General features: G+C 38.6%; 1 protein-coding gene across 2 annotated transcripts in view; it reads left to right on the top strand.

The window, feature by feature from the left end:
* DIRAS2 (DIRAS family GTPase 2) overlaps positions 1-12,261 on the top strand; it is a 64,964-nt gene extending 52,703 nt beyond the window's left edge. For both annotated transcript variants that reach the window (XM_075828856.1, XM_075828855.1), the window contains exon 2: positions 7,402-12,261. In XM_075828856.1, the coding sequence (XP_075684971.1) occupies positions 7,439-8,038 (600 nt within the window). In that variant the 5' untranslated portion in view covers positions 7,402-7,438 and the 3' untranslated portion in view covers positions 8,039-12,261. The remainder of the gene's footprint in view (positions 1-7,401) is intronic.
* The last annotated feature ends 854 nt before the right edge of the window (positions 12,262-13,115 follow it).

The following is a 13,115-nucleotide window of genomic DNA, read 5'->3' as shown; positions in this document are numbered from 1 at the left end:
ACATCTGATATTGCAAGTGGAATTTACCTTATTCTATTCCTCTCTTTATAATATAGCAGAGACTCTGCGGAGCTCTCATTTCGAATAGAGAGATCCCGGATATTGACATTTTTAGAGTCCATTGATTTACCTGTCCTCTCCTTGGAGGAACCGGATACGCTTCTACAGCCAATAACCATTAAGGAAGTTAAAAGAGTACTTTCCTCCTTCCCCCAGGGTAAAAGCCCAGGCCCAGATGGCTTTTCTATTGCATATTACAAGAAATGTCAGGAACTTCTGTTACCGCATCTCGCATTTCGCATTTCGCTAACTACTCTAAAGCACCATTGATTCTAGTGAGAACGGACGCTGAAAAAGCCTTTGATAGGGTTGCTTGGGACTTCGTGAAACAAGTTCTTGACAAATTTATTTTTCCACAGCAATTCATAAAGGCAATATTCTCACTATGCAATGCCCCATATGCTCAGATAAAGGTTAATGGCGTTTTGTCCCCCTCCTTCTCCATCACGAATGGAACTAGACAGGGTTGCCCATTATCTCCAACCCTCTTTGTTTTGACTTTAGAGACACTCTTACAGAGATTTAAAGAATGTTTTTAAAGGTCTGCAGATAGGGAAGCATACCCATTTGGTGGCTGCCTTTACAGATGACCTGCATTTGTTGATCACTAATCCACAACAGGATTTGCAAAGTATCCAAACTATATTTGACAAATATAGGGTGGTCTCCAACTTCAAAATAAACGACAACAAATCTGAAATACTTAATATATCCATTCAATCCACTGTAGCACATGACTTACAAAGAAATTGTAATGATGTGGTAGGGAGACAGACAGGTGAGCCCTAATCTACCCGCCACTCAGTCCCTGCCTACTTGCAACGACCCGCCGTAGGCGACGGGGTACAACTGGGCGACGGTCCCTACACTCAATAGGTGCACGACAGACAAACAGACAAGGGTACAAAGAAGCCGGGAAATGGGGAAGTTGCCCACGGGAACACTGTGAGCAACAAGCGAGGTGAACGAGCCGAGTCAAACCAGGAGATGAGCGAGGTACAAAACGCAGAGCAGAAGAGTGGTCAGTAAAGCCAAGGTCAATAACAAGCAGAGGGTCAGTAGTTCAAGAAGCTGCAGCAGGGCCAGGAAACCAGCAGAGAAGAATCACAAGCAAAGGAGGAACAGGAAAGGCAGGTATAAATAGGCAGAGGACGGGAGCTAGCTCCGTCTGGCCAGGCTGTGATAGGCTCTCCCACTCCTAAGCCTGCCATCCTGAGTGGTGGAAGATGGAGTCAGTCTCACAAACATAGAAGCAGGTGCAGACTGATTACCTATGGGCGTTGACACAGAAGTAGTGTCTGGCAGATCCTTTACAGAAATTCTCCCTATTCCTGGCCTTCTCACTCTATTAAATACCTGGAAGTTCAGATACCCAGTGTAACAGCTGCCGCGTCATTCCCCACCTCTTCCACGGTCTCTGCTCCGGTTCCTGCACCCTCCATTCCCTCATGCTCGTCCCGAGCTCCACTTACCCGATCCGGATGCTCTGTTGGCTCTGTGTGGCATCAGGTAAGTGCATTTCTTACCTCCCTCCGCAGTCGTCATCCACGATGTGCGGCTTCAGCCACTAGAGGGCGCGCACGATGACTTTTCCCTTCTTAAAGGGCCAGCGCGTGCCAAAATTCCAATACTTCCTATTTAAGGTTCCTCCTCCCTCTGAATCCTTGCTTGTTCAACCAAGTTCCCCGTGAGTTTCCCTGTACCTTGGTTCCCTGTTTCCTTGCTTTCTGCCTTTGTCTGGATTTCCCATTTTGACCTCAGCCTGAACTTGACTATCCTTGCCTGCCGCCTGCCTTGACCTATTGCTATCGATACCCGTTTCGACGTCTGCTGCCTGTCCTGACTTCTGGCCTATACATCCGACTGCCTCTACACCTGCTGTGCCAAGCGTTGTCCTGGTTTACAAGCACCATCTCCCGGACGACACAGACGACACAGAGGATACATAAACAAACCGGTGAGAACCGGTATACCCAGTCGGTTAAAAGACCTCTATAAATTGAATTATCAGCCACTTTTATAAAAACTGTCAACACAACTCACCACTTGCCACATTCCCTTTATGTCCTGGATGAGACGGAAAAACCTTTTACAGACATATATATTGCCGATTCTCTTGTATGTTATGTCAATGGTCCCGATTCACCTACCAAAAAGTATCTTTCTCATAGTGAGACACCTCCTCTTGTCCTTTTTATGGAAACAACGTAGACCAAGTTTGTCCTATAAGATGTTATAACAAAAAATAGTTGTGGGTGGATTGGGTTTACCAGATGTGATGGTTTACTATAAGGCCATACACATACAGAGATGGTTTAATTTGATATCACCGGGCAAATTAACTTGGTGCACGCCAGCAGAGACGACCACTCTTAGTGAGGACTTCTCGAGAATTATTATGGATTCCAGACCATAAGGACTTAAAATCCACTACAAATCCCCTCTTAAAAGGCACACTATCTGTTTGTAATCACTATAAAACCGCCCTCTTCACCGATAATGCCAGCTTCTTTACTTCCATGTACTTTAAAATATAAAGACTCCCCACCTAGGGATATATGGAAACTATTCCAACATGTGACCATTGCAGACCTGTTGGAAGATAATAAAGAACCTACCCATGCAAAGATTCGATCTCTGGTGTCACCTATCTTTTTAAACGTTCTTTGACTTGATCATGTACAATATGTTTGCACTTCTTTCCTGTCCTCCCAGAAGTGAGTTAGGGATCTTAGTGAACTAGAAAAGCTACTTCTTGCAAAATCAGTGACGAAACGCAAATTACCTAAACTTTACTCTATATTACTTGGTTGTGGTTCACCCTCAACTCCCACTTTTCTATTGTCTTGGAAAACAGAACTGGATAGGAAGTTTATTAAACAAGACAAAAAATGGATTCTGAGATATTCACATGGGTTCTCAAGATGTATTAAAATGCAAGACAGTCATTATAAATTACTTACAAGATGGTATAAAACGACAAAACGTATGTTTCATCTAGGATTATCAAATTCTAAGCTGTGTTGGAGATGTCATGGTTCCACATGAACACTGTCTCACATATTTGTTGCAATGCCCACTGGTCAAACATTTCTGGAAGGATGTGAACCTTGAGATTAATAAAATATGCAACTCTAATAACTCACTCTCTATAGAATTATTAGCCCTAGCATTACCTTCTACAGAATTCAAACCCTCTAAATCACACCTAGCAACTCATTTGATGGCTGCTGCCAAATACTTAATTCCACTCTGTTGGCTTCAGACCTCTCCTCTATCTAAAGCACAATGGATTGATAAGGTTAATCAGATTTGCATACTTTAAGAGTCGACCAGCTGGCAGTACCACAAACACGCATAATTCCTACGTGTTTGGAGACCATGGACAGAATATAAATCCCGATTGATTTGATATGGTATACGTTAAATAGATATCACACTGTAAATAGCTCCAAACTCATTGCATATTTTGTCCGATTTGACATCATCGCTATATAACTGTAGTTCTCTGTACTGTTACTCCCCTTCACCCGTCCCTGCTTCCTAATTGTTTTTATGTCATTGTATATTTGTCATCTGACCATTGTGGTACGTTGGCATAGTAGATTATGTTCTATATTCATGTTAGATCTGCCAATATATGTACGGAATGTACCATTTTGCACACGGTTTTTCTCTGTTGATTTTTTGTACTTTTACTGAATAAAAACAGATTTGATATATAAAATATGGATATGCCAGGATATGACATCACTGAATTGGTAGGGATCCAAATGCCGGTACAGGTCTCTGCACAGCAGTTGGCTGGAAGCGCCACTGTGCAGGAAAAAACTGAGAAGAGAATGCAGCACTAAACCAGCACTGTAGCCCCTTACATTTTCAGGAACGGTGGGGTTCCCGGCAGTCGGACTCCCACCGGTCGCAAAGTAATGGCATATCCTAGCAATGCATTGCAGTCTGGGAGTGAAAAGCTAGACAAATCTGTATCCTGTGGGACATTTACACATGAAGTTTTAAAATAAGCACTGTAAATGCTTAATTTCCCTTAACACATTTGGATGAAGTTATTCCCATCACACAAAGTGACGGCATATCGCTAGAATATGCCATCACTTTGTAACCAGCAAAGGTATGACTGCTGGGACCCCCACCAATCCTGAGAATAGGGCTGTGCTGCAATCCTATGCACAGCTGTTGGCTGGAAGCACTGCTGTGCAGGGAAAAATTGAGAAGGAGCACTAAACCAGCACTGTAGCCTGTTCATTTTCAGGATTGGTGGGGTTCCCGGCAGTCGAACCCTCACGGATGGCAAAGTAATGGCATATCCTAGCAAGTTTTACACGTAATACAATTCAGTGCCTGATGCATGGCAGTCTGGGAGCGAAAAGCTAGACATATCTGTATCCTGAGGGACATCTACTCATGAAGCTTTAAAATAAGTACTTTAAAGCATAATTTCACTGAAATAACACTGTTGAATGAAGTATTAATTTCACACCATAGCAGTCCTTATTTTCACAGCAAAATCTCATATTTTATGTGCTAATAAGGGGTTTTGTATGCGGAAAAATGATTTCACTTATTTAGAATATGGATGTCTGGGGGTTTGAGTAAGGTTATGGTGTAGTGAGATCATTACCTGTTATGTCCTGATTTCCCAGCTAGTACTCTGTTCAGCCGAGCACTAACAAGAGCAGCCTAAGAAGTGGTGAGGGTTATGACATGTGGTGACAGTGTACAGACTGCATTGTTTTTCTATAGTTATTGCCCTCTTATACCTTCTGTGAGCAACATGTCATGTGTATTTAGTAAGAGCTACATATTCAATAATGCCATGTACCCACACGCGGTACGTGACATAGTTGTGGTCAATTACAGCCTCGCAGCTTAGTTACAGTGTAAATGTGTTCTTGGCTATAAAACCTTGAACATATGTTGCACTTGGTTTGTGACGACAGTATATTTACAGCTTGCTTCCTCACACAAAGGCATGTATATAGCTATAAAAAGCCACCAGCGACTGTGATAACAGTGAGGCACTGACTTGGCATCAAGGTATAGGCATCTGTTCTAAACTCAGTCTTAGAAATATCATTCCACTTTCAGATCATTTCATTTGATTAAAATGAGGAAGAATTCTATCAATATCCATCTGCCCATTTTATTTTTTTATTTTTTTCCAAAGTCTGGTTTACCAGTGTTAACCATGGTGCCAAGTGCCTGCTATATGATCCTGACCAGGGAGACAAGCAACAGTGATATCGGCTTTAGTTAGGTGTCATACACTGTAGTTCTGACCCTGGAGCAAATTTATAGTAATGCAACAACATCCCTGGTGCCATTGATGCAAAATAGTACCTGACCAACAGCTGGAGACTGATAGGGTTTAGCCAGTACTGCTGAATTCAACAAGGCCTACCAAACTTTACATAAAATGAGCTTTTTGTTTTGGGAGGAGGTAGTACTACCGCAATTTTCTTTCACGTTAGACTCAATCTTTAGTTAAAGAGGTAATCTCATTACAGACATTAGTTGCACATCACTAGGATATACCACCAATGTCCGATCGGCGGTGGTCAGAGCGCTGTGACCCCCACTGATCCCTAGAATTAAATGGTGGAAAGCTGCCTGTGATGAGCCAACTCCTTTAAATCACCTCTCTCTGTAATGACCCATTGTGACATTTGTTTTTTTTTCCTCTGAATATGTCTATGCTTGTAGGCTGACCAATAATGTTCAGTAAAACTCAGCAGTGAATATGAGATCAATATAATGGCCAGTCAGCTTTTTGCATGTATAGGTGGCTCCTTAACCCTTTCCCACTGCAGCCAATTTTCACCTTCATGACAGCCTTATTTTTTTAAATCCGACATGTGTCACTTTATGTGTAATAACTTTGGAATGTTTTTACCTATCCAAGCGATTCTGAGATTGTTTTCTCATGACACATTGGACTTTATGTTACTGGTTAAATTTTAACGATACATTTAGTATTTAATTGTGAAAAACACCAAACTTAGTGAAAAAAATGCAAAAATTTAATTTTTTCTAAATTTGAATGTATCCGCTTGTAAGACAGATCGTTATACCACACAAAATAGTTGCTAGTTAACATTTCCCATATGTCTACTTTAGATTGGCATAATATTTTGTACATCATTTTTTTTCTAGGACGTTACAAGGCTTACAACTTTAGCAGAAATTTCTCACATTTTCAAGAAAATGTCAACAGGCTATTTTTTTCAGCGACCAGTTCAGTTATGAAGTGGCTTTGAAAGGCCTATACAATACAAACACCCATAAATCATCCCATTTTAAAAACTGCACTTCTCAAAGTATTCAAAACAGCCTTTAGAAAGTTTCTTAACCCTTTAGACATTTCACAAGAATTAAAGCAAAGTAGAGGTGAAATTTACAAATTTCATTTTATTTGCAGAAAATCCATTTTAATAAAAAAATTAATTTGTAACACAGAAGGATTTACCAGAGAAACGCAACTCAATATTTATTGCCCAGATTCTGCAGTTTTTAGAAATATCACACAATTGGCCCTAGTGTTCTACTGGACTGAAGCACAGGCCTCAGAAGCAAAGGAGCACCTAGAGGATTTTGGGGCCTTCTTTTTATTAGATTATATTTTAGGCACCATGTCAGGTTTGAAGAGGTCTTGTGACACCAAAACAAAGGAAACATGCAAAAAAATGCATTTTATTTTTTCAATAAGACGTAGCTTTAGCGCAAAATTTTTCATAATGAAAAATGAAGTCCACCACTTTTGCCTATTTTCTGCCTCTGTTAAGCCCTGCCTCTGGCAGGGCTTAACAGGAGCCTTTAAGAATTATAATACACCACGATACATTAGTATTGCAATGCATTGAATCAGTGATCTTAAATATAGTTTTCAGAAGTGTACAAAAAATAAAAAAAATATTAGGAGTTAAAAAAAAAACCTTTTCCGATTTTTTCTCTAATGTACTGTAAAAAAATAATAAAACTAAACAAAATTGGTATTGCCGTATCCGTAAAAGTACGAATTTTGGACTTATAAATTACATGTTAAAAGGTTGACATTCACTTTTAAAGTACATCACATATTTTAGACACTAAAGTATATTTGAAGCTTGAAAATTATGAATTCATCCAAATGCCTTTTAGTTAGGCATTATTGACATTGGTAATTACTGGGCAGAGCATTGATGTTTGCCCTCTGTTCTGATCATCTTTTTATATACATATTTTGTATAATTACTATTTTTAACTGATGATGATGGATGGATGAACGATGATCATGATGATGATGATGATGATTTAATAAACAATTCTTGTGTTTTTCCTCTTTAGGTGTTAACCCAAGAAAAGCATCTGATCTATTGTGAAAATGCCTGAGCAAAGCAATGATTACAGAGTAGTAGTATTTGGAGCTGGAGGTGTGGGTAAAAGCTCCCTGGTTCTACGCTTTGTAAAAGGTACATTTCGAGAAAGTTACATACCAACTATTGAAGACACCTACAGGCAAGTGATCAGCTGCGACAAAAGTATATGTACTTTACAAATTACTGACACCACTGGAAGCCACCAATTTCCAGCCATGCAGCGTCTGTCTATATCAAAGGGACACGCTTTCATTTTGGTTTACTCTGTCACCAGCCGGCAATCCCTAGAAGAATTGAAGCCAATCTATGAACAGATTTGCCAGATTAAAGGGGATATAGAGAGCATTCCTATTATGTTGGTTGGAAATAAAAGTGATGAAAGCCAAAACAGAGAAGTGGACAGCACGGATGGAGAAGCAATAGCAAAAAAATGGAAATGTGCCTTCATGGAGACATCTGCCAAGATGAACCACAATGTGAAGGAGTTGTTTCAAGAGCTTCTAAACCTTGAGAAACGCAGGACTGTGAGCCTTCAGATAGACGGCAAGAAGAGCAAGCAGCAGAAAAGGAAAGAAAAACTGAAAGGCAAATGTGTTGTCATGTAAAGATCTGTTTAATGCTCCTCTAACCAGCGCTGGAGAGGATAGGGAAACTGCATGCACAACACTTGGCAATGCACTATTTTAGTATTCGGAAATAAATGGCACATAATTTACCTGTTTCACCTCAAGTAATGTTTGAGGCAAAATGATGAGACTTGAAAACAATTTATTGTCAATTTCACCTTGTTTAATATCATTTAATAGGACTAAATTGCCATTTCCAGCATGCAACTTGCTAGAAATTCTTACAAGGAAAATTTAGATTTCGTTTTTTATTTCTACATAGAGACTGAAAATATCAAATTGCATGAGATAACCATGCTATACAAATAAGAATAATAAGATTTCAATAAGATTAAACTTTTCTGTGTATTGCTTTAGCGCAGGAATTTGGGCTTTCAAAACTTGTATATTTGGGGTTTTAGTACCTGAGGAAATATTAAGCGCAAATGACTATGTACCTTTCATGCATGATAGGACATGTCCATACTACAGCTCAGCTGTATTCATATTAGAACATATTTTATAAAAATATATAACACATAGCCAGACATGTTTTAATTGTGTATATTTTTCTTAACATTTATTGCCTTAAACAAATTCTTCTCTTTTCAATAACTTGGACCATGTGCTGATATAAAGGCATTATTCACAAAAATTTATACATTTCACGGTGATCAGTCCTGAGTATATGTTCACTTGCGAATATCATTTCATTGTTTTCATCTTGATATATTCAGGATACATTGTTAAGTCATTTTGCTTTACTTATTTTGTAAGGATCTTAAGTTGAATTGTCTTCTCAACCAGAGCTGCATGCGCAGTTCTGCTGGTTACTACTTTCCTAATAGCTAAGCTAAGAATGTATTTTTTATACTGAAAAATGTCCGGTGCAAGGGATTTACTTACCATAGAGGCAGCTTATGTGACTGCTATCGAGCTCTATCCAGTTTGGTCTTCTCCCTGTTTTATTGGGTGGTGAGAACCTGCACAGGGATGCTGCAATGTTAGCAAACAAAGAAGTGGAAAACATTGGTCATAAAAAAGGCATGGGTTCCCTAGGACCTCCTGTCTTAAGTGGTTAGAAGCATGGTGATGTCAAGCAGCACCTTAAAAGGGAACTTATTTTATAGCTTTACTATAACCTCCCCCCTCATCCTCTTCTGGTCTGGTGTAAGGCTAAACTTCAGAAGATTGAGCTCTCTTCCGACATTGAGCCAGCAGGGTATAACCAAAACAATAACCAAAATTGTGAATGCAGCTGTGGAGGAGAATGGATTGTAAGGCATACCTTAACAAATGACCAGTTCAACATAAGTAAAGCAAATTATTTATAAAATTATTTAACATTACATGTTGGTTTCTATTTAGATGTAAGTTGTAAAAAGGCTTTTAAAGGTGAAACTAAATAGTAACGGAATGAGTTTCAGTGAACATTGGGTAGTAACTATATAGGTAATCAACTCTATAGTGACCTAAACAACTTTAGATGAGGCCACCAACAATTCTGTCCTGGAACCCAAATGTTAAAGTGTAGCTCCAGTTACAAGTAAATTTTACTATATTTTGGCACTTAGACAAGTGATCGACATGCCCACACACCCTCTTTTCTCCTACTATCTGTAGCCATGCAGCGGGGTGTCACTAAACAGAGGCTCGGAGTGGAATTTATTGCAAATGCACTCACCTTGGTAAGTGTCATAAGCGGAGCTACACTTACAGTACCATCAAGTGTGGCAGCTCAACTATGTGGAAAATTTAGATGGCACCAAATTAGATATTTAAACCTAAGCAGATGTATTCCTTCCAGAATAGCTACGTCCTATTACTACATACAAAGGCCATCAGTGGTCATCTTCTAACACTATTCATCAACAATTGAAAATTCTGCAGTATAAAACCATCCATTACATTTGCAATATTGCAGGGTATGAAGTCATCATAAGAAAAGCTTTATTTCAAAAAATGATCCAAGACATTGCAATGACACAAATCATATATGTATAGCTATATATTTCCATGCCATACAGGCGTATTGTATGATACTGTATACAACATAGAATGCCTATTTGGAAACAGCAACTGAAGATATCTTGAACAGTGAAATGTTAATCTGCTGTGAACATGAACTTTCCATACTTTTAATTATTTTAAGCTACAATGTTCATGGGAATACAACAAACAATAACATATGGAAAAGCACATTAAGTTTATACATTGAATAAATGCTGCATTTTGCTACCCTGAAATCTTCCATATTTAATGCATTTTTTGGCAGCAGAAACAGCCACTTATAGAGCGCAAAAGGCCCTAATAAGAATAAAAACGATGCAACAGGAGGGCTCATTACTTGTTCACCCTACCAGTTCTCCTATGGGAGAAAAGTTCTGTGTGAGCTTCTCCCTAGATTACAAATTCTGCATCACCCATAGGGGGTTGGGTCAATGGTACCTTTATGGGCCACATAACAATTACATGGACTACCTTTATAACATGTATGGCTTGCTTTCTACAAATTTAGTATGGCTAAGGTTGTCATTTTGCACGACTCCTCATGGTATAATAATATTTTATCTGTGGTTATCCATAGGATAGCAGAGAAATCTGCTGCGCTATCTTAAAGGGGTCAGACATATTTATAAAATTATTGATATACCTGATTTATATAATTATTGATACCTAATATGTGCCCCTTCCTGATTCTATCTCTATGTGGAGGTGGGGGTTATAGTTTAACTGTAGAAGAGCATATCTTGGAGAAATGAACCAGAAGGTACTCTTTCCTATTTTGCATGTAGGAGAACACTGCCTGAATGAGACAACCACGGTGTGCTCATCTACAGGTCCACAGTAGCCACATCCTGCATCTTGCCCCAAACCAAACATTATGGCCCTATGCCAAATGTGCATTATTACCTCTTAATGTCTACCACACTGTTGCGCTCAAACTATTAACTTCATCGTATCATCATACATAGTACGCTAAGCAATATGAAAACTCCCGTATAGTGACCATGAGATAACATATTTTGAGATACCATTGCTATGACTTTCAGACCTGAACTATCTTGATGTATAAAGCAGTGGCCACCATATACTGCCCTAAACCCAGCATACATACTGTACTCACCAAAGTCAAATAGAGAGCTCGTGTTCCTAGTATAACAAAATAATGGCTATATATCCATTTGACACACTCAATCATGTGTATAGCATAAACATGTTAGGCACATGAAGTTATTGCCCCTACCCGCAATGTCTACATCTGCCACTCACATTCCTTTGGCCAGCTATCAACCACAGAAATCAGCCTCTGCATTGTGTTTCTTTTCCATAAAATCCATGACATTTCATGCTTGTAAACCATGTGTCCTTCAATTCAGCAAATCCACTTCTTTTTTTTTTAGTCTATTTTGATTTCATATAAATAGTGGGTATGAAATTGTCATAAAGGGAATCATTTATTTTATGTCTGTAAATAGCTGGGTAGTACCAACAAGAATTGATTTCCCTGTGGTAAAGTAGCATTACATTTTTAATCAATATTTCAGATAAAGACACAGTAGACCACAGTGGCAGCTTCCCATCAAGCACTATTGGCTTGGGTGGAAGGCACCAACCACTGTTATGGCATGTTAAACACTGCATTTTAACTACATTTGAAAGCACAAGGTTATGAGAATTGACTTGATACAAAATGTTTTCTACCAGTTTAGAGATGTAAGAATTGTATTTTCTTTCAATTATAACACTCTTAATCTAAAATGTCCTTTGAGTACTTATTTTAGCTGTTAAATTAATTGCTCAGATTATTTTTGGGATGAAATTAATTTGCTATTATTTACAATTAAACATTAGATGAGAATTTAAACTTCAGCTATTTAGGGTGAATTGCTTTTTAATTGACTGTATCTCTATGATCATGATCGATTGGCATTATACCTACTAGACAAATGCAATAGGACAAAAAAATGGTGTATCCAGCACTCTAATAAAAAAATTGGCTTTATACGTTCATTTAAAAAAACCAGAACAATTAAAATGAAAATCCCGGGACCACTCTTACGCGTTTCGAACCACTGGGGTTCTTAATCTTTTTTTACTAGAGTCCTGTATACACCATTTTTTTGTCCTCTTCCATTTGTCTTGCATACCTGCTGTCGACTCAGGATTCTTTGGAGTATTTTCGAGCACCTGCAATACCTAAGACGTGGAATTAACTAAACGCATGGAAACGCGGTAAGCTTACCTTTGTAATTTTTCTTTCTATTTTTCCATAAATTATACCTACTAGTCTCAACTACTATTATGAACGGATAATTTGTACTAGTCGTGTGCTATGTTTCTTGAGTCCAAATGTTTGTTCTTGAACTATGGACATCACCGCAGCTGTAGCTAGGGTAAGGGGCTAGTGGGGCATATACCCTGTGTCCTCCATATTTGGGGCAGAGCTGGCATTAGCAGCAAGAATTAATTTTAAAGTCATAATAATAATAATTGGCATTCATACTATTTTGGCAGCAGGTACTTGGTATAGGAAAACAGGAATGCCACTGACCAGTAGTTGTCCACTAAACTACAAATCCCTGTATGCATTTTATCATTCAAGGCTTTGCATGTATTCATTTGTGAGGGAAGGGCACCAAACCAATTCTGTGCCTCGGGTTAAGGAAAACCAAGCTCTATCCCTGAACATTACCATGGTGTTACTATATGCACAATATACTAACAAATGCAAACTTTGAAAAACTGTATACTAATATATTTAAGCACAATTGGGATATTTGATACAACCATGCCAAAAACATTTGCTGTGTTCGATATCTCTAGAAGAATAATCACTGTTTACTACTTAACAATACAGTACCATGTAACACTTGGCTCTAGAGCGCAAATAGGGTACTGTATTTTATAGCACAAAATGTGGCTTCAAGATCTGCGCCTAAACATTTCATTATGTATAGTTTTGGGGTGTTAATAAAATGTGCCACTTCACTACTACATTTTCAGTTACATGACTAGTAGAAACACACGGGAGTATCAAGATCAGCACTTAGGTTCCAAAGAACACTACAATTTT

The sequence above is a fragment of the Rhinoderma darwinii genome, chromosome 1, assembly GCF_050947455.1.
Source record: "Rhinoderma darwinii isolate aRhiDar2 chromosome 1, aRhiDar2.hap1, whole genome shotgun sequence".
NCBI lineage: Eukaryota > Metazoa > Chordata > Amphibia > Anura > Rhinodermatidae > Rhinoderma > Rhinoderma darwinii.
The sequence above is the reverse complement of the archived record's forward strand: the minus strand, read 5'-3'. Positions and strand labels throughout refer to the sequence as shown.